This window comes from Acanthochromis polyacanthus, chromosome 1 (assembly GCF_021347895.1).
Source record: "Acanthochromis polyacanthus isolate Apoly-LR-REF ecotype Palm Island chromosome 1, KAUST_Apoly_ChrSc, whole genome shotgun sequence".
NCBI classification, from domain to species: domain Eukaryota; kingdom Metazoa; phylum Chordata; class Actinopteri; family Pomacentridae; genus Acanthochromis; species Acanthochromis polyacanthus.
This window is the reverse complement of record NC_067113.1, coordinates 53,568,800-53,594,219: the sequence shown is the minus strand read 5'-3', so window position 1 is coordinate 53,594,219 and position 25,420 is coordinate 53,568,800. Positions and strand designations below refer to the sequence as shown.

General features: G+C 41.8%; 1 protein-coding gene across 1 annotated transcript in view; it reads right to left on the bottom strand.

The window, feature by feature from the left end:
* Window positions 1-977: 977 nt before the first annotated feature.
* Window positions 978-25,420, bottom strand: part of snd1 (staphylococcal nuclease and tudor domain containing 1) — a 213,992-nt gene continuing 189,549 nt past the window's right edge. The window contains exons 22-24 of the mRNA XM_022190155.2: window positions 21,422-21,625; window positions 5,261-5,305; window positions 978-1,976 (exon numbers count right to left, since the gene is read on the bottom strand). Coding sequence (XP_022045847.1) covers window positions 1,911-1,976; window positions 5,261-5,305; window positions 21,422-21,625 — 315 coding nt within the window. The 3' untranslated portion in view covers window positions 978-1,910. The remainder of the gene's footprint in view (window positions 1,977-5,260; window positions 5,306-21,421; window positions 21,626-25,420) is intronic.

Sequence of the window (25,420 nt, the reverse complement as noted above, 5' to 3'; positions counted from 1 at the left end):
AAATGTCCTCTTAACTTTTAAGCTTTTCTGCATGTAATGGTGCAATTATGTGTTAAGGTGGAATCTCTTATGTGGGCTGATGAGTTTAAATAGTCAAGGCATATTAGTGGATGAATGTCTGGCCGTTAAGAATCAATTTGGTCTGGATGGATTAATTCAGATACCCCTGTTTTGTAATAATTATTTTTAGATAACAGTTAATAAGCTTATAGGTCTTTAACTGGAGATGAGGGTTAGGTCTGTGTCAAGTTTGAGTAGCCCTGAGTTAAGAGCTGGGTTCATGTGTGTGGGTGGAGTTCCTGATGATTTCACAACCATTCTGTTAAATTAAGGTGATATCGCCACCATGGTATTATAAAGCTACACCAGCCGCTTTACGTTAAAAACGACGATCTAAGCCAAATGTTTCCTGAGTGGTCAACAATGATTCCATTGCTTATTAAACTCAACATGTCCAGCTAATCTAGTTTACAGTGTTTTGAAAAAGTTTCTTCTACCTTTGGATGGTCCATCAGAGATTCATGTTTTGTTTGTTGGCAGTGAATTTACTCAAACATGAAAATGATCGTCACCTCATGTAAATTCAGCAGCTGCCCTTCTGCAAAACTCAAGTAAACCTTCGACCTGGATAGTCAGTTTTACTCCATTGTTTGGCAGCAATAGAGGAGTAGAACTGCTGCAAACTCATGATGGATTTCACAGGTTTCGTAGGTTAAAGTTAAAACTTGAGCCTTCAAAACAGCATTAGCATTTCTAATTACAAATGCAGTGAACAAAACTGACAAGCTTTTAGTGCCAACCCTTTGTCAGGATGTTGTGTTTAACAGGTAACAAAACCTTTTATCTGCCTAGAAGGGCTCTTCTATTTTGGCACAAATGTTTTATTAAAACCAAGCTTCCAAACTTAAATTCAGAGTAGAGGTCAACATTTGAAGAAAATCAATGCCAGAGGGGGAAAAAAAATGAAAACAAAACACTTCATTTGCTTATTTTTATTCAGCAGATTTTTAATAGAATGCAAAGGTCCAATACGTGGAAACAAATTCAAACACTGTATCTGCTATGGCATACAGAGACAGAAAGAGAAGAGACTGCCAGAGACAGGATCATAACCATTAATAGAATGTAAACTTTACAGAAGAAGAGATGATAAAATGCCACAGGAAGGCATCCATAGTTACTGGTCATAAAAGTGTGACAGTGAATAAACGACAAAACACTCCCCACAAAAACATCTGCAAATGTCATCATCACACAGATATACACTAAAGACAAAAAATAAACTCATCCTTTTTTCTTTTTTTTAACTTTTGTCTGTGTGTCTCCACCTACAGTTCTGTTCTAAAATAAATCAATTTACACTTTTCAACATATCCTCACATTTACAAGAAATTCACTAGGGAAGCATTTGTTTGCAAAAAAAATTGAGCATTCTCCCCCAAAAACCCAGTCCCTTCCAATAAAGAGGAAAGCAGGGGTTGAGCTAGAGCATCAGAGAGCAAAGAACGTGATTGGCTGAAACACATTAGTATGAATTAGTATCATTCACACAGGAAGTCTGCCGAGAAGGTAACATGGCAAATAACACAGATTGGCAATAGTGCAGGCTGCTTGAGCTGGCAGTGGCCGATTAAGAACATAAAGGATGACTGGAAAGTGATTCTTACATGATTATTATTTATTATTTTAGTGTTGCTAGCATGCTCTATTTGGAGCTACAGGGGCTAGCTGGAGGGAAAAAGAAGGTGTGAGCAGAAGGAAAAGTCAAACCGGAGGGATGAAATGTCAAATCAAAAGTGAGTCAATGCTTGTCGTTTAGTTTTATCTTCTGTCCGATGCATCACGTGCTGTCCATGTTGGTCTTTGGAATGGTGTTTATTGGATGGTCGGTTTCATTTTTCTTTTCTTTTTTAACGGCTGTAACCAAATTCGTCGGCGTCGTCGGCACGGAAGTCTCCATAGCGCCAAATGTTGAGCTGGTGGGGAGGCACAGGCAGATTTTATTGACCACAATGAAACAAATAACCATAAAAAGTGGTGAAATTTCCCATTGCTTTGAATGGGCCTTCAATAAGCTCTCCAGCACATTACATGTTAAATGGTCAAGAGAAAAAGTGGAGGGAGAGCAACAATGCAGTGTTTAGAGAGAGATCAGTGTTTTCACAGCCCAATGCGAAGGCGCCTGCATCATCATCATCATCATTTAATCTGGCTTTTTGTGCTTGCCCATCCAGGAGGCCCACAATGCCTCAAATACCACCCAGTCTATTACCTCTCCTATTCCATTACACTGCTGCACTGCCTCATAAACCGTCACATGCATTTCCCCTGAATCTCGCCTTCACCACATTGCGGTTGGCAAAAATGTGTGTGTGGTTTGGACGAGAACCCAGTTGGTTATTTAAATGTGACAGAAATCGTCCAGTCTTTTTTGTGTTTGTGTACAGGGACCTGTGTGTGTGTGTTTGTGTGTTTCTTCTTGGCTCTCAGAAGCATGCGCGCTTAGCTGTTAATGCCGTGATTCATAGCTAATTAGCGACTGTGCTAATTAGCACTAGTTATTAGGATGAATGAAATGAATGAAGCCATTTTCCCATTTCTCACTCTGCTGCCTTTTTTTTTCTCTCCCCCGACTCCTCCCTGACACCCTGAAAACATGACAGTAACTGTGATTGTGATTACAGTCAATCTCACCTCTCGCTGCCTCATTGTCTGGGCATGCTGGATCACCACGGTAACTAAAAGGGTACAGGGACCAATTCTTTTCGAATCTGGAGCCAACATGCTTCACATTATGTGAGCAAAATAAAACCAGATTCAAGTGGCTAATAAGGCTCCTGTGAACGCGGCTTAGACTCGCACTTTGCTGTTGAAGACGAAGCAGAAAAAATAAAAAGGGATGCAGCCCATTAGACATTTATTTCTACAGTCTTATTTCTGCACATTAAAACTGACATTTCACATTTTTTATTGTTAAACTAGCCAATAAAAGGCCTAAACTATCAGTGTTTTAGTCGATTTTTTTCCGTAATTTTGCTCCTCTATCTGACTTATGGCAGCACAGGTTGCAAACACAGAGTTTTATATTTAGAAAAAGCTAAATGATTCCCTAAGACAGCTGGGCGACATATAGGTGATGTTAGACAGCAGGAAATAGTGCTTTTGTTTGTGAATGGCACATTTCCAGCTCCAGTGAGTGTTTCAAGCAGCAGGATGGTGATCGACTCAGTAGATAACGCCTTGCTAACTGTCAGGGTTAGGTTTTATCTGCATATGAACGATTCTTGATGCCGGTTCTTTGAGGAGCAGCTGGTTACAGTAAAATCCTGCTGTGAAGTATTTTTGGTGTCAAGGAGAATTTCTACTAGCACAGACTTTCACTTTAAGTAACATTTTTGAAGCAGCACTTACAGTTTGTTTTTACTTCAGTAAAGGATCTCTGTCCATTAAGGTAAACATTTAATTACTTATTTGAATTAATAGAGTTTTACGTTATTTTAGAAGTCAGATTTTTTGCACACCCACAGCTGAACTGCACATCACCTTACTGAAGGCGCTGACGTAAACTAGTGGGTTTGCTGTGAAGTGAGTTTCTCAGAGTGTGTGAGAGCTTTAGTCACAGTAAAGTGTTACTGTGAGGGTTAGTACAGTTACTTCAGTCCGCTGTAACAGGACTCAGTACGCTTAATAGTTAGTCTAAGAGACAAATAAGAGTCGATGTCGGTGTCACTATGGTGTCCTCCTGTATTGTTCACAGAAGATTTGTGTGAAACGCTACTTATTGCAGATAAATATTAGCAGCACAAACACAGAACTGGACACATAACAACCGTAGCAACAGTTTGCTCTTTTCCAGTTTGAGTATTTTGGAGTTTACTTCAACTCATTTACTGCAACAACACCAAACTCCAATTAAAAGTTTTACTTTTGAGATTACTTTTTGTTTTCTCGTCTTTTGCTTCAGTGAGTTTGACTCTCTCCTAAATTCTTGTTTCATATTTCGAAAATTATTTTACACCTTTAACTATCTGGGGTCTGGCAGCACTATTGTTAAAGATGGTTTATGTTTTACATGTAATACTTGGGTATATTTGAGTTATTTTTAGGCAAATCCCCCCTAACCTGTTTCATGTTCCCAGCTGTTGTTATTAAGTCTTTGATTCACTTATTAGCTTTGGGACATCATTTGTCTCAGCTTCAGTTTTGTTTCAATGTTTCTGTTGCTAACAGGGTCAATCACTGTTGTCTGGTTAGAAATGGAAAAGAAAGTGGCCCTGCCATGTCAGAAACACCAGACTGATGATTTATTAACACGAATGCATTAAGAGACGAGCAGAAACACATGCATTCATCTTTCATGATTAATGGTGCAGATGGATAGTATAGCATACTATGGGGCAGCATGGCTCAGTGGGTAGAGTGGCCGTCTTGCAACCGGAAGACCCGTCGTGCTCATGTCGATGGGTTGTGGTTAGCGCCTTGCATGGCAGCTTTCCGCCATCAGTGTGTGAATGGGTGCATGTAATGTATCTTGTAAAGTGCTTTGGTATAGTAAAGCGCTATATAAATACGGACCATTTACCATTTTCTGCACTACACTGTTATTTGAAACTAGAGAAATCGGTTTAAGAACGCAGAATCTAATTTAAAATGTATTAATGATTACTTTGCTATTGGAATTTGGAACCAGTTTTAGCTGAACAATGTGTTTTAAATAGGTTTGTGGACAAAAAATGGAGCTGTGTGGCACAGAGGAATGAGCTACACGGATCCAGTTCAGTGTCACTGGTCACTGACAGTTGTACAAATAAAGTAATTTCTGTGGTCCCTTCTGTCAGAGCTCTATGACCCGACTCATTTTAACACAGCAGCCCTGTGTGCTACATGCTACACCCTATTCCTTTCTCAGCTCTTTCTTCCTTCCTCTCCATCCCCATTGCTTTTGCACACATCCCCACCCCCGTTTTCACAGTGCGGACCTGCACAGACTGTGGGCAGCAATCCATATGGGACAATGGTGACTGCCAATGTAATGTGTGACATCTTGAGAAAGAGGAAAGCGGCAAAGAGAGAAGACACTTTCCCTCTGATAGTTGATAAGGGAAAGTAATTAGTGTTGTAATGTATTCTTGTTTTGGCACCGCTAAGATTTCTCAGAGAGGCAGACAAACCATAGCTATTAGGAGGAGGAGGTGACACAAAAGCTGAAAAGGAAAGAAGAGAAAGACAATAAGATGGTGGCTGGGATGAAGGGACTTACCCTGGCACTCTTGGCAGATTCTTGACTGTTCAGGTACTCTGTCACCTAGGGCAGAAAGAGATGAGTCATTAGCATATCACATCACTGCGTCACACGTAGGATTTTAAAGGATTAAGGTGAATCAATGCATCCCTTCAACCTGCTCTGCCCCTGGAGACATTCCTTTTACTTGCTTACACAGAAATTTACAAGTTTTTTCGCACAAAGTTCACGTGTTTTGAAGAAGACGATGAAGGGTACTCGCTCATCCTCCCTGAAACACTGAATGCAAGGAACACAGTGTTCTCTGAAGATCACAACAGGATCAAGGTAACACACATAGGCACAAGAGTGGTTATGTCACTGCGGAGACGTGAAACGCACAAACATGGGAAGGAGGCGTACGGAGCTTCCCACGTCACATTATGGCCCTCTGGGGTCATTGCGTTACTGCAGCATGCAGGGCATCACTTCGTGCTTCACGCTGCAGCTCACACCAGCAAAGACACTCTGGATGAGAGGATGTCCAGCCTCACTGTGCCTGCTGCTCACAGGCCAACACCTCGCAGGGTTTAGAGCAGCAATTTATAATCAAGTGCATTCATAGGACACCTTAAGGGAGATAACAAGCTAAATGGAGTTGTATTTGTGTTTTATTGTAGAGAATCAAAGCTCTACTGTACTGTATGATGGTGAGACTAAGGACATATCGACTGAGAAGTCACTTACTGGTTTGTGGACTTTCGACTAGTTTGGAATTTAGGAGTCACTCTCTTGTTCTACTAAACCAGACGTTACAAGTGAGTAGTGAATCGGACTGTGAATTTGAGGACATGATAGTACTTCAGTCAATCAAAAGGTCTTGCGCATGCCCAACTTTATCCTCTACTCTAAATTGGACCATAATTAACTAAATTAGCTTCATGCTGTACTCAACAAGTCTTAAAATGAGCAATTGAGACCATAAACTTAACAGGAAAACGTTTCCTGAGGTAACAAATCAAATGAAAATAAGGCTCATTTTCTCAGGTTTCTACACAATCAGATTTCTTCTTAAAGACAGAGTAATTGCCCCCTGCTGGTCATTAGACATAATGCCAGTTTAAAGGATTTGCACTTTTGAGATTTGTCTTTTAAATATTCTCTGAGTGGAACAGGAGAGTCACAGCAATGAGACTGAGAAAACAGGAATTTCAGAAAACTTTACAAAGAGCCTCTCATAGAAAAGAACCTCGTTTTTCCGAGTGTTCGAGACATTTATCATTTTTTTCCTTTATTTAAGGGAGACAGATTCCACTTTCATTTCAAGTCTAGTATAGAGCAGCCACTTGTGTTTCACTTAAACTAGTAACCTGCTAACAACAGACATCATGGGATCAGTTTGGAAATTATTTCCTAATTCAATTCAAAAAAACTTTATTTGTCCCCAAGGAGACAAATGTACAAGTGTTTGATCAAGTTGAAGAAAGTATACATATGATAGAAATGTTTTGAAACCACTTTAATCTGTACATTATTATTCCTCTGCAAATTCAAGAGCTGAGGTGGAAGCATGTCGAGTGCCTTTTTTTATTATCAAAATCAAATTAATTTACAAAGCAGAATACAAAACAGCAAGAGGTGCACCAAAGTGTTTTATATTTGAAGGAGCAGGTCATAAACACAGTACAAAACTGAATAAAATGAATGAGAATAAGATGAACTCAAGATCATCATGCCTTCAGGAGCACCTTCAAAGTTTCTAAAGGCCGAGTCTGAAAAGTTCTGCCATGAAAAGGTAAATTGTTCTGGAGTTTTTCGCCAATGCGAATGCTCGATCTGCTCTGTTTTTATACCCACATATCAGAACATCCAGGAGCATCTGGTTGGGCGACCTCAACACTCTAACTGGAGTATGAAAATGTGAGAGTTTTGCTGAATAAGGTGGCATGAAAGTTTAATGAAACTTGGTGAAACAACTCACATGGTTTTATGTACTGATTGATTTCATAAAACAATTCAGACTTTCTCTTCTGATAAACAAAAGTTGCATAAAGTAAACAAGGACTAAATTGCAGGTGTTTTTATTCTAATTCAAGCTGTGCTTCCCCCAGACAAACCCGTCACATTACACACAAAGATTTTTTTCTAGCGGCTGTAATCGCCACAAACACCCGCAGTGTGGGAACATTAAATTCTCTAATTTGTTCGATATAAATGCGGTTATTTGTTATGCTCTGCACATACAGCAGGCAATGTGCACACTGAGAGTACAGAGGGAATACACAAGAGTTGGAGGGGGAGAAAAAAGGGAGCCGATGTGCAGTTGTTGAGCATATTGACTGCTTCTGCTAGAACAGCCATTTAGCCTCATTGAATGAACCAGTGATGAGTCATAGGGCAGAGGGGTGGGGGGCAGAGAAAAAGGGAGAGAGAGGCTGTGTTTGCTTATTGTAAGTGGGATGTATGGACCTTGAAAAGCCCAAGTGGCAGCTGCTTTAAGTGGAGCTGTCCTCTACCATTACAACATCACAGTAGACAGAGTGGTCACGTTATGTACAGGGCCGACAAAACACACACAACAGTTCACATCACCTCCACCATCCCTGACCACACACGTTGCTTCCTGTCTGTGGAGCGCTGCCCTGCGAGGGTGATTTGTACAGCACATGAATGAATTTGTTCACGAGGATCTCTCCGGGGTCAGTAGCAAACATTAGCATGATCATGAAGGGAAGCCAACTTTAAAAAAAGCAGCATAAAGAAACAAAGGAGCAGCTGAAAAAAGGAGACCGTCAAGAAGAGTTGTCATGAAATAAATTCTACTGTGCGCCACGATTTGGAGCTGATTATAGTAGCAGATGAGCTGGCTTTCACACTCAGACGCACACACACCAGAACAAGGATGCCAGATGTTAAAACAGTCGAGTGTGGATGGTACGCCGGAGCTTAATTGCTTAGCTAGCTGGTGCACATAGGTTGATTTGATAGCTGCGCTGCACGCGGAGCGGCCAACACCACAGATCTACAGCTGGATCCTACAGCCACTTCTGTGTAAGCGAGTGTACACTTGAGTGTGTCGCTGAGGAGAAAGTGCTGCGGCTGCACAAGTCATCCATCAAAGCCAACTAAAGGAGAGATTTTTTTTGGAAGGCATTGGGATATGGCATCTTGGTCCCATCAGGCAGATGTCACCATATGGAGGACCCGGCCGACAATATTTCACAGACACAAAAGGCCAGTGATGCCGTTTGGGCTTTGGAGGAGGAGCTCTCAGCGCCCCTGGCAGTTTTTCCACAGCTAGAGGGAGGCTAAAGTGATGTGGGAGAAGGTCTCATATCTGCCAAAGTGGATTTGGCAATATTTAAACACAAAAAGAGAGAATTACATTTGTGAAGCAAAAAAAATACACAACCCAGAAAAAAGCTCAACTTTACAGGAAATGTATTTCCTCTACACTTTTCCCCCAGCCTCTATTGAGCCGAGAGTCTGCATCCAAATGTATTCTGTGAAAGATGCAAAGTCAAGAGCACTACAGCACAATGTGCACAGATGAAATGCTGCCATATTGAAATTATCACGGTGAGCCTCTTTGTACTGCGGTCGGGAGGGCGCTTTTCCTGGCTCGTCCTCATCTTTCACGGTTATCCTCACTTCAGCTCAGTGAACACAACAGCCAATCACTGTGCAGCTGAACACTGATGATGGCTGACTGTGGATTTTGAAACAGCTCCACGTATCCTGTCCCGGATCCTTCTTTCACAGCTCTTCTATTGGCTCCAGTAGGGAGGCATAAAGGCTCATTTACGACACAAAACAGAAGCAAAACTCATGTGGAGTGGCGGGCAAAAGGAATGTTTCTCATTATAGGAAACAAGTGTGAAATCACATGCAGTGGGGGAGGAAGGAAAAGGTAGGATGACGGCAGAGAGGTATGATGCAAGGAGGTGTGATGAACTATAGATGCTATGAACTGCAGCAAATAGCGATAATGGGCACGGAAGGAAAATGAAGTGTTTGTAGGGGCTTCGGGTGGCAGCGTGCTTATCTGGATGACCCTTCAGAGCCTCCATATGCCAGACAGATGCCATTACTTTGAACAGTGGCCATGAATGCTGGCAGCAGAGAATACCCTATCCAAATAGGGAAGCTGCTATATGCGAGGGAGTGTCCCTGTATGTGATGTGTGCGATTCATTAATAATAACTAGGAGAACATTTAAAGACCTACTCTGGCAGTAATCAACTTGTTTCCCCCCTTGTTAATATATTTATATGGTGTTTTTATGTGCTAGAAGGCATAATGAGCAAAATAACCAGTCAGCAACATGGTTAAGTATGTGCAACAAAATGCATGGTAAAAATAAAGAAGCATCTTTTATTTTATTCTTTTAGGGTTTCATATGTAACAAAGACAAGGAATTAATGCCATCTACGCCATCGTGAGGTTTTCTGAATCATTTTTCTTCTTTAGAGTTGTTTTCCAGTTTCTAAAACATACAGCTAAATTAATCCAACAGCTGCCATTGTGTATTATTGTGAATTATATTACATTGTTAGAGTAGACTTGTAGGTGAGCTGGTGTGCTCAAGCTGGAACAAGTGTGGAAGGGCAGGTGGAGAGAGAGGCAGGGACGAGATGAAGCAATGGTGTCGAGTCACATCTAAGCCATTTTCAGACATGAAGAGATTATTTTACCACGGTAAAAACCTTCTAAATATGTAACTTTGATACACAGAGATGAGTTTCTAGGGGTTTAATCAACGAGCAGAGACGGACTTTAACTGATTATAAAAGTCAATTTACTGTAATTTCATGCCGACATTTCAGATTTGACTCCACTGAACTGCACTCAGACTGTCTGTCTGAGACTCGCTCACATTCGGGGATAAGAGATAGAAATACTGCGAGTCAGTTTTAATTCAGGCAGGTAACTTTCTAATGGAAGTCTTGGTGGGAGACAGTGTGTAAGTGTGATGCCTGTGAACGACAGGTGGTGCGGGTCTGGCAGTTTGGCACCAGTCGCTGTGTCTGATTGGCTGTGAATTCGCGAGCGAGCGAGAGAGCAAGCGCGTATTCCCCCACTCTCTGGCCGGCATGCCATGCCCAGGTGGTGTTCTGGTAAGCACGGTGTGAAAGTGATGGATCTGAGCAAGAGCTAACATGGCACTTTTCTGACAGGTTGTGCGCGTCTGGTGCGTAGGTGAGGTGCCTCTTTTTGATCTCACAGCACGTGAAAACGCTAAATGAAGCCACGTTTCTTGATGAAGTGCATCCGAAAAACAAGTGACTAATCAAAGTTGCAGCTCCTTGCCACCGATACGAGATGTCAGGCGACTTAAATCCCCCCGAGTGGAAAGGTAACAGCGAAGCTCCGTGCTTGTTGAGCTTTTCTCATTAAGAGCAATGACGATCAGATGCACAGACACAAGCAGTCAAACTTCAACCAAAGAAGCTGTCACTGACTCCCTTTCGTCATTGTTTCTTTGCTCTTATTTTTTCATATTGCTCTATCAATCCTTATTACAACTCATTTGGTTCTGCCATCACAGCCTCCTTTTGACTCCAGTGAAAGCAGAAAAGTCTGCACAAGACAGATTGTCATCAGAGCGTCTGCCGGAACATAACGGCTTTTATGTCTGTAACTCACACTGTTTCAAGTTGGGTGTACTTGGCTGAGCTGTGGATTGTACTAAGAGACATCTCTCATTCAACATGCCCACGCATGAATACTGCATGGCAAGCAGACAGGAGGCCAGGGTTTTGGGTGAAGTCTCTTCAGACTTGTCATTGTACAAGTGGTTTGAAAGGCTTGTCACTTAAGCACCATAACTAACCAGGGAGAGAATCCTCGAAGGCTTGTCGTTTGTGTGAGGGACCGGGGAGAGTGTTTGAGTAACGACAGGATAGAAAAACTGACACTGAATTATCACATTTTTACAGATATTAAACTGAAAGAATGCCTGTGCAGGTTAATTAATAAAAAATTTAAAAATCACAAATTTATCTAATTCCAAAAACACGTGGCAATTAATTTTGTATTTTACGTGGTTGGAGAGACTCATAACTCACATCAGCATCTGATTTGCATGTACTCCTCATTTTTCTCTTTACTTTCTACCACTGCAAGCATTTCCTGAGCTGTCAGTGGTGCAGAAATGCAGAAATTGCTTGTGTTCTTTTTGCAGAATATAAATTTTGTATGAATGCGGAGAAGGACAAAAAAGCCAGAGTAAAAATCTGTTTGTGCAATCTCCTTCTTAAAAAAAAAAAAAATTTGCAATAAAACAAAAGCAATGAGCCTCACATGCACATAGTGTGTGAGAGTGTCATTGCCCCTATCTGAGGCAAACTGGGATTGCGTCCTGTTGCATGCCGGTCCCCTCAGCATGACTGTCGGAGGAGATCAGACGCTTTGGTGGGAACGTGGCATGACAAGCCCACCAGCATGGGTTCATAGAGTTAAGGAGGGCACACTCATGTAAAACACGTGCACACACAACAAATGCAACTACTGACAACATTTTCCAACGCACTCCCAGAGGCACCGGGGGAGAGATGAGAAAAAAAAAGGGTCTTACATAAATACTAATGTATCATACCAATGCTTCTCATGCACACAGACATACTTTTATAAAGGTTGTATAAAGGAGCTTTGCTCTTCCTTTCTCCAATATCAATTTTCTTTTTCCAGCAAGGTCACACAACTCGAAATAATATAAAGTTTGAACAACCTGGTGCCTCTGCTTCCCTCCTGTCTGTCTTCTCCTCACCCCAGGGTGTGTGGGAGAGGGGGAGGGTAGTGTGTGTGTGTTGTGTGTGTATATATCTGCAGAAGATGGAATGGCGTTTGTGAAGTGGCGCGTGTCAGCTAGGACATGTCAAAAGGGCCCTCAGAGCAGCGGCAGCAGGGGAGGCTACTGCTTGTGCAAGTGTGTGTGTGTGTGTGTGTGTGTGTGTGTGTCTGCAGTCAATAACAGGGGAGCAGAAAATGTCCATTAAAAGGCCCCATCTCTAACCCGACTTGTAAATGAGGTATTGAGCCATTGGTGGGGAGCGGTCATGCTGTCACACACCCATGACGCTCAGTGGGTGTGTGTTTATGTGGATCCTGTGGTTTTTTGGGGGTGAGGATGGGCTCTTGATGGCCTGTGACAGGCACTGGGGTTGAAAAGCAAGGGCAGCAACCCTGAAAATCACTCAATTGGTGGTCCGGATACGGCTAAAAGCCATTTATAGATGACACGGTGAGGAATTTGTGGGTTGGGGTGGAGGCGATGGAAACCTGCAGCACTGTGGCAGAATCCATAGGGGGCTACACACACGAACTAGAGCCCAACCAGTAATGGATTTTTGGAGCCAATGTTTATACCGATTTTAAAATAGTTTCAACAACAACAAAAAAATCCAACATTAATATATTAACTGACTTTATACACATATTCACAGCATATGTGAAAATATACATTTCACACATAAAAATATAAAGTGTGAAATCGTAACTGAATTATATATCAGACCTGGAACCAAACTAGTTTACATTTCATGCTCTAATCAATATTCTAGTCTGAACAGCTTAAAATTCACTAAATATATATTTCTTATGTCCTCTCCACTAAACCACAGTTTCCATTCTGTCAAGCTAGTTAGGTTTGTTCCTAACTACAATTTCAATAAACTTGATTCCAATTAAACACATTTTTGCTTTTCAAAATCTCGTTTTAAGCAAAATTTTCTATTCCTGTGTACCAATCACAAACAGTACGCCATGGTTAACAGCTGCTGAGTTAAAACATGAATAGTGCCTCTGCTATAAAATATTTAAGGGAAGCTTTGTATGTCTCTGGTGAAAAACAGACTTCTACGTTTTAGCTTTTGTAAATGCAGTGACTGGATCTGATTGGTTCAGAAGGTGTAACGAACTGTGAGTCCTGAACAGTTCATTCATGTAATGCTAGCATTGGTTAGATTCCCATAACATATAGAGAGAATGGGATTTTATGCTATTACATTAGTTTCAGCTCTATGAAAGTAGCTACTATTTGCTAGCTAGCAAACGAAGCATGCGAGACATGTTTGCAACAGAAGAGTAAAAAATAGGATCATGGGGCATCTTACTAAAGAGGTGACAACCTAGTCATCGCCTGCTCAGCTGCAGAATTCATGGGAAGAGATGATCTGATGCTAACCTTTCAATGTGCTATGCGACTGATTTTCTTGACAAACTATAGTTGGCTAGCTATCTTCCTAACATAGTGAAGATGTTGTAGAAGCAAGTGACATAACAGTAATCAGGGACATAGATAAGGAAGATGGTGGACTTGTTGTTTATTAGCTTTCCAGCAAAGCATTCCACAAACTAGCAAGCAGCTTACTGTGAAGTTACCGCTGCACCCCACACCACTATCTGTTTATTTAGCTTGCTGCATGTGCTGCTGAAGGTTTTACAAACCGTGGAGTCACAGCATGCTCTACTGTATAAACTATGTGATGACAATTTTCAACCTGTCCCAAGCCTCTAATATACATGAACATTTTATTCTTGCAATTTTACAATTGCATTTTGCTACTCTGTTACTCATCTTTGTTGTGTTCTCTCAAGTGTCGTATTTTCTACATGTCACAACAAAACACATGTGGGACACCCACATATATGTCTTCTGTGCATGGGGACAGCCCATAAGCAGCAACAGCAGCACTACATAAAACATTGTTTGCCCAGCAGGCCTCATTTTGTTACAGTGAACCTACTGTATCGAGGCAGCAATGTTCTCATGAGGCATATCATCAGTGTCCAAACCAGTGCCTTAACATCATGGTAGCACAGGACTACATCACATGAGCCCCCTCGCTGTACACTATATGCTCCAAACAGTGCAACTGTGCTTTTATAAATGAAACAGGCCACCCCTGGAGGCATCCTGTATATGCGAGAGCCTCCTTCCTGATTTCCTGTATGGATTCCCCACATCCAGCTGCAGCTGCATCCTCATCTACACTTTCAAACCCCATTAACGCAATTACTCGGCAATGCAACTGCTGTGCTGTTAACGACACTAGGATCTTTAATTGCAAGCTGGAAGAAAACTACACTACCCATGAGGCAGTTTGTGTAAAAAGACGCATTAAAAGAAACCAAACCTTGCATTTCATGTGATCGTCCCCTTAGAGAGGTCTCTTCTGGCCCCTCAAAGCCTTTCACGACTTTCAAGTCAATGCTTGTACATGAAAAGCAAGGCCTCTGTGTGAATACAGTAACAATACAGGGAAAAAAGATGAAAGGAAAAAATAAAACTATATTTCCCGAGGGGCTCCTGAGTAATTAAAGATTCCAGGACTCTCATCTGCAGCATTCACTCTTAGGAGGCCACCTCACAGCTGTTTTCCCCACAGTCTGCCTTCTGCTCACACACACTTTAATAAAGATCTTAAGCATGCGTTCATAATCATTAGTTTAAGGTGTGTGAATACTATGGCTATAGCTTAATCCTTTCAGTCGGGAACATATTGGACACTGGGCCTTGGTCGATACTCCGGCTTGGCTGTTGGTGATTGATAATAATTGCACCGGCGAAGAAGTGACAGACACTTCCGTGTTTGTAATTGACTTGTAATTAGCAAACTGGAGATTATTAGCTTGTAACGCTAATGAACTTTGGGGCCTACCACCAATGTCAGTTCGCTGAGGTGACTGGGCGAGACAGCGAGCACCAAGTGGCCTGCCAGAGTCTGAATCAGTCATGTTGTTGGCGGCTGCTGACAGAAAACACTGGTGAAAAGCAGCAGAGCACAAAAGATAGTGCTTCTAACCACACAGCCATCTTCCACTTGAGCTGCCATGACAGACTCATTACATCTTAGACAAAGAAATATCAGGTCTGGGTGTGAGCTTCTGTGTGCGCGACGAAAATAGTTGCTGCAGGGACTTATTACTTGTGTACCCAATCAGGAAGAAAGACAAAATACATTTCTAGTGTATCTAGTTCTCTGCTGAGCCCTCGACAATTTTTCACTTTCACTTTTCAATATGAGCCTCCAGAAAAACACACACACAGAGTTTGTGTCTTGCTGCTGTATAGCATGACTTAACATTATAAGAGAGGGGCATTACTATCAGCACAGAGTGGGTTCACAGGGCAGAACTGGCTGATGCCAGTCGCAAATAATTGCACATAACTGCATTTTAAATCACAGCTCATTATGAGGCCGCCACCAGGTCTGATCTAAGCACCTCTCCACTTTAATTCCTGGGGATTATTGCTCATCATGACAGAGCACTGAAAGACAAAATGCAAATTAGCACATGCAAAAGCCAAGCAGGCTGCCAAAGAAGCCTGTCTAAATGATGTGCTCAAGCTCAGTTGGGTAACACGAAAACCTAAAGTTGAAAAAAAGACCGGGAGAGGAGAGAGTGCGTATGATCGAGTGAATTTCTGAGTGGAGAGCAAAGTAATAATGACAGTAAAGTCGGGCAGTGATGTGTGGAAGATTTAGAAATTGAGGAGTGAGAAGAATGGAAAATGTACAAGCGAATAAACAAGAAAGAAGTGATGAAGAGGAGAGCAACGGGAGGAAAAGAAGCGATAGGAGGTGGAGGAGAAAAACCTGAGTGATGTGGAAGTGGTGAAGAGGGGGAGGAAAAAAATGGAAGAAACCAGGCTGTGAACAATGAGTGGAGAAAGACATTAAGAAGGATGAAGGAAGAGAAGGAAGTGTTTTAGTGAGTGTCTGTGTGCCAGATTGGCGAGTTGCCATTCTAGGAGTGGATAGTTGATGGTGCCAGGACAATTTAAGGATGGCTTAGTGTGGCTTAGGATGGCTGCACCTGAGGTGGAAAAGGCATGAAGTAAATGTGTGAGAGTCTCAGGTCTTAGCAAGATAAAAGAACCAAATGTGTTGTTTATGCACACAGAATAAGTCGAAAAGAAATTTGACAAACATTCATCATCTTCTGTTTGTTAGCAGTACTGCCATGTGTTCACTGTGATGATTGGTCGAATACAAACTACTTTGTGCATTTTTGTGCCATATTTTCCTCCCTTCTAAACTTGCCCGTATTCTTCCTTTCCTTTCAGAGAAAAATCAATGCACTCATATTCACAGATTTGGGAGATTTTATGCTGAAGAAATACCAATTTTCTTTCCCAACTCAGGATCAACAGTTGCCAACAAGGACAATCAGACAAATGACACGGTCGAAACTGCTCTAAATCCGGCTGCCTGGGGCAACCATTACTGAGCTGCTGAGCTTTGCTAACAGCTCATTTATGATATTAACATGACGATAGCATGTAGAACTGGCTGCCACGTTGCATGGCAGCCAACTGTATCTGAAAGTGCAGCAGAACTGGGCCTTAGGGGCGAGTAAAAGGAAACACCTACATGCTCACACACTCGTCTTTGTTACAAGCTAATCTCTACAGAAACAAAAAGGTTCTCAAGATCTATATCTGAATTTAAATTGCCTGAATAGTGATAAAGAGGATCAGTAGACAGAGAAATAGTGAGGCAATGGAAACAACAGCAATGAGGTCTTTGTGGGGGAAACATGGTCAAGTTCCAGGCGACAACTGGAGCCACCATGAAGGGTCACTGTAGCTACTGTGTGCGATGTAAAATAGATATCCCCTCTGTTTCCAGTGCTGTGTTGGTGATAAAAGACCAATACTGCTCTCTGATGATAATCTACATATAAAAGCCTCATAAAAAACGTGCGCAGAAGGACCACGCATGACATGCCAGATGTATGACAGATTAAATTTTATATGATATTAAATCTGCTTGATTATGTGTAAACAGAATGTGCATGCACAATAAGCCCACATAATGGATATGAACTGTTTGAAATGATCAGCCACAACATTAAGACCACTGACACATGAAGTGAATAGCATTCATTATCTTGTTACAGTGGTGCCTGACAGCTGGGATATGATAGGATATATTTGACAGCAAGTGAACAGTCAGTTCTTGAAGTTGATGTGTTGAAAGCAGGAAAAATGAACAAGTGCAAGGATCTGAGCGACTTCGACAAGAGCCAAACTGTGACGACAAGATGAGTGGGTCAGAACATCTCTAAAACATGCAGAGATGCTTTAGCAAGTAAGAAATGTCACACTGAAAGGGATTTTGTATTTGTTTCTCACTGGAAAAAAAAAAAAATAAATTTGTAGCAAAGAATAAAGTTCCCTTATGTCTGGAGAAAATGATTTATGGGCAAGATTTGGATTTTGCACTTCTCCGTGTGGTGATTTAGATCATATTTGGTTAATTGTTCAGTCCTAGTATCTACCAAAAGCGTTCCATGTGAACTTGTGAAGTGATGACAGGGTCATGGGGAGCAAAGGCTGGATGTGTGGTCCAATCACATCAAAGAGCTCCTACTAACAAATCTTAATGCTGCAGTGATGGAAAGGTGTCAGATCACACAGTGCACCACAGCTTGCTGTGTACGGAGCCGAGCACCAGCAGACCAGTTAGTGACCGTTCTGACCAATGTCCATCACTGAAAGCACCAACAATGGCGCAGTGGAAGAAGATGGCCTAGTTGGACCAATATTTTCCTTTACATCACATGGACGGAATGGTGCATGTGTGTCATTTACCTCGAGAGAACATCAAAACATGATGCACTCCAGGAAGACGACTAGCTGGCAGAGGCTGTGGTTTTCTGGGAAATGCGGGTTGTGGCACATGGATACCTAAACACTATTGCAGATCACATACATCTCTTTCTAGAAACGGTATTTTCTGATAGCAGAGGGTTTTTTTTTGTTTTGTTTTTAGCAGCATAATGCTCTCTGGCACATGCAATTGTTCCAGGGTTTTTGAGGAACACAACTAAGAGTTCAAGATGTTGACATGGTCTCCAAATTCCCCAGTTTTTACATCTCTGGGATGTGCTGAAAAAAAAGTCTGATCCGCAAAGACTCTGCCTCACAACTTACAGAATTTCAAGGATCTGCGGTTACTGTGTTTGTTCCGCGAAAAACTTTTCGTGGTCTATTGAGTTCATGCCTCAAATGGTCTGAGCTGCTTTGGTGGCATAAAGGGAGCTACACTGTTTGAGTCAGGTGGTTTTAATGCTGTGGCTGATCAGTCTGTATAAATGCTCTGATCCAGGCGCTGATGACATCCTGCATATTTGGATCATTTCCATACGGTTTGACAGAATGTCTGTTGTACTCTAATCTCATGCTCTATCATCCACACACACCTTTGGGTCAGTCTGAGCTCACCTTCGTTAAATCAAACCAGCGGCTGGCATCTGATCATCTCTTCACCCACATTCTCACAGTGTTTATCCTCCTTCATGATACGACTGTATAGTGGAAACAATAGCTGTCCATATGGTGTTCAAAGCATGCATCTACAAAAGAAGGGCTTAAGGCAGAAAGGCACTTGAAAAAAGAAATAAAACCTCAAATGGATGAATATCCCTCTCTGCTTTCGCTCTCTTGGGACAATGCCATCCTCAAAGACTGGTGTTAACCTTCAGTGCACTTATGACTGACTATTAATGGTTGCTGAAGTGCCAGTGAACATTACAGCCCATCTGTTACGTAATGCTTTAGCACTAGAGTACAGATTACAATGACCATGTTCCAATCCCCAGGAATGGATAATGAATAAAGAACAGAGACAAAATGGAACAGATAGGAAGGACAAAAGTCACTTTTACAAGGAGGCTGATAGTCTGGATGAGTGAAAAGGGGGAAGGGAGGAGGGAAAGAGCTCCGGGTGCAAACTAAGAAGGCTCGGATACAACACTATCAAAAGCTAGAGGGGAACTTTCTGTAAAAGAGAAGAAGAATGAGGGTAATGATCCAGAGGTCAACCAAAGGGTGTATCTCAGAACACTTTTGGCTCTACTGGCCCTGCAAGATAACGCTTTGTGTTGTCACACCAGCAGCTGGTGCATTGGTGCTCATGAATCTCTGAGCCGGGACGCACCTCGCAAGCAAATGATTCTACAACAACACTGGGAGGAAACTAACGCAAGTATTCACTGAAGTAGTAAATGTAAGAGTCATGGTTTCACCCAAAGCAGCAAGTGTACAAAACACTGAGCAGGGGAAGGGGAAACTGACAGAATGAAATTATCACTACAATAGTGATTAGTAGTTTTAATTTGTGAGGAGAACTTTGTTTTTTACTGCCAGTTTTAGTCATTAATTTGCCCCTTCATTTAAAAATTGACCAATTAATAATTTGGTCTAAAATGGTCTAAAAAAGCAGAATGACATTTAGCTCAGCTAAATTGTTGACTTTTTACCAATCAACTAGTCAATACTGCATTAATAAGTAATCATTTCAGCACTATTACATAAGATTCACAGTTTTATCACTTCTAATGATGCCTCTAAAAGCAGAAACGCAGCAGTTTAAGAAATGTCATTATATAATAAACACATTAGATTGTTTACCCAAACAGCAAACTTCTAGCTGTGCCATTCAGATACAATACAGCAGAACCAAATAAGCCTGCAGATTATGTGAATAAGAAGCACATTTACTTCATTTAGAGGTTTGAAAGTCATCTAATCACACTTGGGCTTGTTTTTATGAAGTTAAAAAAGTGGAAGATCTCAGTGATGGCTTTGAGCTTGGAAGCAGGCTTGATGGGTAGAATTATCAACAAGAAATGCTTTAGAGCTTTACTTTAACACACTTGTAAGCACTTTGGCAACACTGCTGCTTGTTAAGCTTTCTCCAGATCAAAATATTCGTCTGTAGCCAGCACGGAAGAGGCGAATGCCTGTGGAAACACAGCTGCTGCATGCTAAAGAGAAACCATTTGATCCAACAGAACCTAAATCTGTGCAGTCTATAAGCCTATTAGTTGAATGGCTGGGAGGTTTTAATCACTATCCTTTGTCTATAGGGTCCATTACCCAGAGATTGCATTATGGTCACTGGCCACTCTTTGGGAGTCAGAGGTCAAAACACTCTCAACATGATGCACAGCGCTTTATTGACTGACCGTGAGGCGGGAAGGGAGCTGGTAAATACATTCCATAAGGGAGAGAATAAATTGTTGGAAAGATTGCGTTGACAAGTCCGTTCTTCCCATGAGCCTCTAATTTAGATGAATATGCAATGTGATTATATTTATGAACAATTACACTCTGGTGGACATATTTCTCCGTTCCTTTGCGAGTTTCAATTTTTAAATAAAACGAGGGTGACTAATATTGGGGCTGTGCAGAAGCAGTAATTGCAGCAGGAATAAATATCCTCCATTTTTCTTTATCTTTCATGTACAGAGTGTCTATGAGGCTGCTGGGCAAATTAGCATAATGACAGAAAAGTAAATGAGCGATGCTTCATGGTTTGACAAAACGGCCACCATCTGAGGCAAATTGTAAAGGTGTTTAAATGTATATTGTGTTACTGTGGATTGACAAGCGAGGAGAGGTATGTCTTTTGTGCCTGCAGGCATTTAGTGTAATACTCGCTTTCGTGTCTCAAAAAAAAAATCTATACATGACAACCTGAGATAGAAATGAGAAGTTAGATGCATGCTAGCATGAAAATGTGGCAATTACTGGACTGCTAGCAAGCAACAGGAGGCTAACAGACATTTTTACCTTAAATAATGCACTGGGGGTGGGGGCATTTGGTAGCAGGAATGCCTAACATTTCCATAAAGTTAAATAGAACTTGCTACCAATTGATCAACAGACTTGCACAATTATCTACAATATTTATCACAGTTGCAGCACAAATATTGATTCATACTGTGCATTTCAGCCACGCTGCAGGCTACTGATTTGCAAGAAGCAGGTAGGGAAAAGTATTTTGAAAGATGGGTAATGCGATCACATGTTTGGCATCAGCACAAAGAACAGTCAGAGGAGGGCTGGGGCACTGCGAATGTACCCAAACGGACATCATGACTCTCTAACTGAGGCGTCTTCCAAGCAGGCAGTCCCTCGCCTTTAATTCACCTCAAAGTGCATTTCACATCTCAGCCCGGCTACACACAACGAATCACTGTCAGTGATTGTTTTCTCGGTGTGGATCCACGCCAAACAGAAAGTCGAATTTGCATTGCAGCGCGGCAATATAATTAACCATGACTGGCCAGTCCACAGCCCTGCTGAGGACAGAAAGTGTCATTAACTTGGACAGAGAGTGTGACTGGTTTCCTAAATGTTAGGGAGGGAGAGGGAGCAGCCGTACATCCCATCGCTTCACTTACCATCTTCTGCAGGTGCTTCTCCTTGCGGACGTCCACCATGACCAAGCCCTCTTTGACCAATCCGAGTCCCACGTCGTCCTTGGTGTCCCCGAACTGTATTGTGACGTGTGGGCAGGTGGCGCCCGAATACTCCACGTTCAACAGGCACTGGCTGTTCTGGATGTCCCGAACCACGCAGTCCACCACATCTGCACGGGCGTCCTCCTAAAGAAGCAAGAGGATGAGGGAAAGATTGGGGAATATAGGAGAGCAATGGATGGTGGGATCAAAGCAGGAAAAAATGAAGATTGAGGAGATAATGGAAGACAAGGAGAGGAGCGAAGGGAGGGAGAAATTCAGGGAAAAAGGTGAAAGGGATAATTAGTGCGTTATCACTGATGGCTCACACACATGAAGACGTGACTGCAGAGGCTGATAAAAAACATACGTGTGCATGATTCGGATTCTAATGGAAACAAAACACATTGTAAGAAGGCAAAATCATTCACCAGTCAATCACAATTTAATATTCACTCACAGCCATCTGTCAGTTGTGTAAGTACAACAATTATCTCCTCAACCAGTTCAAGGGATTTTAGTTTGGCTAAGCTATCCAACAGTCTGTCTCCTGTCCAACCTCCTCCTCCATTGTGTAGCCGTCTTCTCTTTCCATTCCTCAGTTAGCTGGCTTCACCCTCTCTTATTCCTAACATTCTCCAATGTGAAAGGCCAGCATTTTGATTGAACATATGGCAGAGAAGGAGGTAGAACAGCTGCAACGCGATCCTGACCTCGCGTCCTCCAGCAGTCAGGGTGAAAAGGAGAAAAACAAGGGAGCTGCATCTTCAAAGGCAAGAAGACACTTAAAAACAAAAATCAGTCCCTGGCCATCATCCATCCCTCCCCTATACCATCCATCTCGTTGCTTCGTTCTCGCCCTGGTCTTGTCTCCATGGCAACCCCCTTTGAGCTAGCCGCCCTTGGGTATGTGCGTGTCTGCTGTATGCGTGCACGAGCAAGTGTGGGCAGGGAAGCTTGTTCAAGGCACAAAACTAAGGGCCTTTTTTGTCCCCGCTCTCCCCCCCGGTCAACTTGTCACAGACGCTGCAGGGAAGCTCAGGGCGAGAGAGAGAGAGAAGAGGGGAGAGAGGGAGAGATAATGTGTGACAGAGTGAGAGGGGGAGATAAAGAAAGACAATCGACACAGAAGGAGAGAGAAAACAAGGGAGAGACTATTATAGAAGAATGCGCTGACACTCATGAAGAGACAATACAAAATTAATGAGAGCCTTTCACTGACCCATTCTTATCCTCTGTGTGTAGAGCAGACTGTTTTAAAGCCCTCCGATGCAGCCTAAAATGTTTCGCCTTTGCACCTCAGCTTCTGTACGGATATCAAAATAGTCCTTTTATTTAAATGCCTTGCTCTGAGCAATATCAAACCTCTGAACCCAAAATGACAGATTTTTAAAAATGGCAAAAATTATACTATTTATCAGAGGAAAAAATGTAAAAAAACGGGAAAATTTTATTATTTGTTCTACATCTAAAGTTATCAGATTTTGTGAAAAACAAAAATTCTCTTCCTTGCTGTTTGCTGAGATCAAGAATGTATTACTAACTCAGCTGCAACACACAGTCACGTTATACAAATTCTGGGCCTTTTTGGCTGAACTACAGTCTGTGTTCCAGGACCGGACAAAGGTACAGAAGCAAAAAAAACCAAAAAAAACGCAAGTAGTAAAATATCTGTAGCATGTAGAGTCATTTTAGTGTTGGTAATATGTAAAATAAAGAGGCAAACAAATAAAACGTAGATTTTTCCTTGTTTTTTTTTATCATTTATGGCAGTATAATTTTGTTGTTCTGTGTGCTGCGTTGCTTCCATAGACGTGCAGGACTTGATGCTGCAGAGAAAAATGAGCCCACAGGGAGTGAAAATGTGGCAATATGACTCAAATTTCTAAGATACATTCATCTTACATTTTGTCTTGACACAAAGCAGCTGCAATTTCAAATAAGAAAGAGACAAGACAACACAGACAACGCCAAAGTTTTTCAGGCTTTTGAAGTCACTTACTTTAAAATTGATCGATTCATCTGCAATTAAAAAACAGATTCTTGGTAAAATCTGATTTTTACAGGACTATTAATTGGCAAAGGTAGACAGCAATGCACTATAAAAATGCATTATGAACGATGCTACTCCTTACATTCTATTTGGAGAGTATTTGGAGTAGGTATAATGTGTAAACCACTCCCATTACAGAGCAGCTACAGTGGCTGGACTTTTTTGCAATTTGTGCAATTTAAAAAAAAAAAAAAAACAAAGAAAAAATTCCATTAATCATTTTTCTGAAAACTTTGTGTCAGGCATGCCAAAGAAGTGGCAATTCATGACACCCAAAGTAAAATTGGACAAATTTCTGTAAAATAAAAAAAAAATCTGGTAGCAGTTGCTGCTCTGAGTGAAGTAGCTGCTACAGTGAGATGTCATGGAAACAACATGTGCAATCTGCCTCCTACTTTGTCAAGTTACAAGTACACAGTGCTTTTTTATTTCTCCAAAACAGCAGAATAGTGAGTGTGCCGCAATCCTGACATGTTGTTTTGAAGATATTGTCACTTTCTGAAACGGCGCTGGGAGGCAGCAGAATGATCTCGTCCTGGTGGCAGAATTTTGGTGTTAAGAAAAGAACTTTTGAAGACAGACTACGAAGACATATGACTTTTGAAGACAGACATCTTGTGCAGTGAATCAGGTGGCAGGTTATGAGACAAAGGCAGCAACCTCTCCGATGTGCAGCGGCAAAGGTGCAGTGCAAGTCAGGCACCTCGCCGGCAGTGTCAGTGACGCGGCAAAAGGCTTCAGAAAAGACAGACACATGAAAGGGAAAATCATGAGAAAATGGAAGGAACAGATGCGGCGTGACAGACAGCGTGAGTAAGAGATGTGTAAAGGTGCATGTCAGCTTCCAACACGTGGCTGGTGTGTGCTTTTAGGGTTTGTGCGTGTATTTTGTGTGTCTGGCGGCTGTAACATTTCGGTGATGCTCGTATCCCCTGGGCTGGACTAACAGATGCACTGCTTCATCACTGAGTCAGACAGGTGACAGCACATACCTCAGTACTACTAGCTTGCATGAACACACGCATGCATTTCAAAGATTCTTAAAAAAAATGGTAAAATAAGTGCAAAACAGGCTCATACTTCTACATCAGTGGTTTTTAAAGTAGGTGATGCAACTTTTGTCTGTTTGTTTGCTCATTTGCTAAGTGATAATGTTTCACCACATGCAGTATTTCCATTCAAGCCTCCAATTTCCTACAAAGACGTTGATGTAAATCTAAGTGTAACACAACAGCACAACAAACTACAGCCTCTAAACTGACCATGAATATAAGTACTCACCTCTCTGAAACTGTTGCAACAAGAACTGAACATACGACGGCAGGGTTTATTGGAGGACAGTTCTATTAGGCTGTATTAACAGCAGCAAACAAACATGCCATGTCTATGGTGTGGAATTACGTTAAATCTAGGAGCATATGACATTACACACATCCAGATGCTCTGCACATTATCTAGGTTAAGTGGAGCAAAATCCCTTTAAACACACTCTCGAACGCACGCACACAACGACCGTTAAAGACAGGGCTTAGCGCTGCGCCAATCAGGCGCATAGCAAAAGACAACATGTTTGTATCTGCACAAACTATTCCGGATGCTGTTGACACTGATAAAACACACTCACACAGACAAGCATGCACACGCGTGGTCACTGAAGGCTGAGTAAACACACTCGGATGTAAACGAGAAGAAAGTAAAACACAGAAGCTGCTGCTCTGCTATCAGACGGACATTCATAGAAACAAACACAAAGTACCTGGATGGTTTTTATCAATTTATAAGATGTGTGAGAGTCTAGGGTGCTCAAGAAACAAAGTCTACATTATCAAAGTGTTCATAAAACACCGTCTCAGCTGGTAAGTCAATTATTCTCAAATTTTATGCAAACA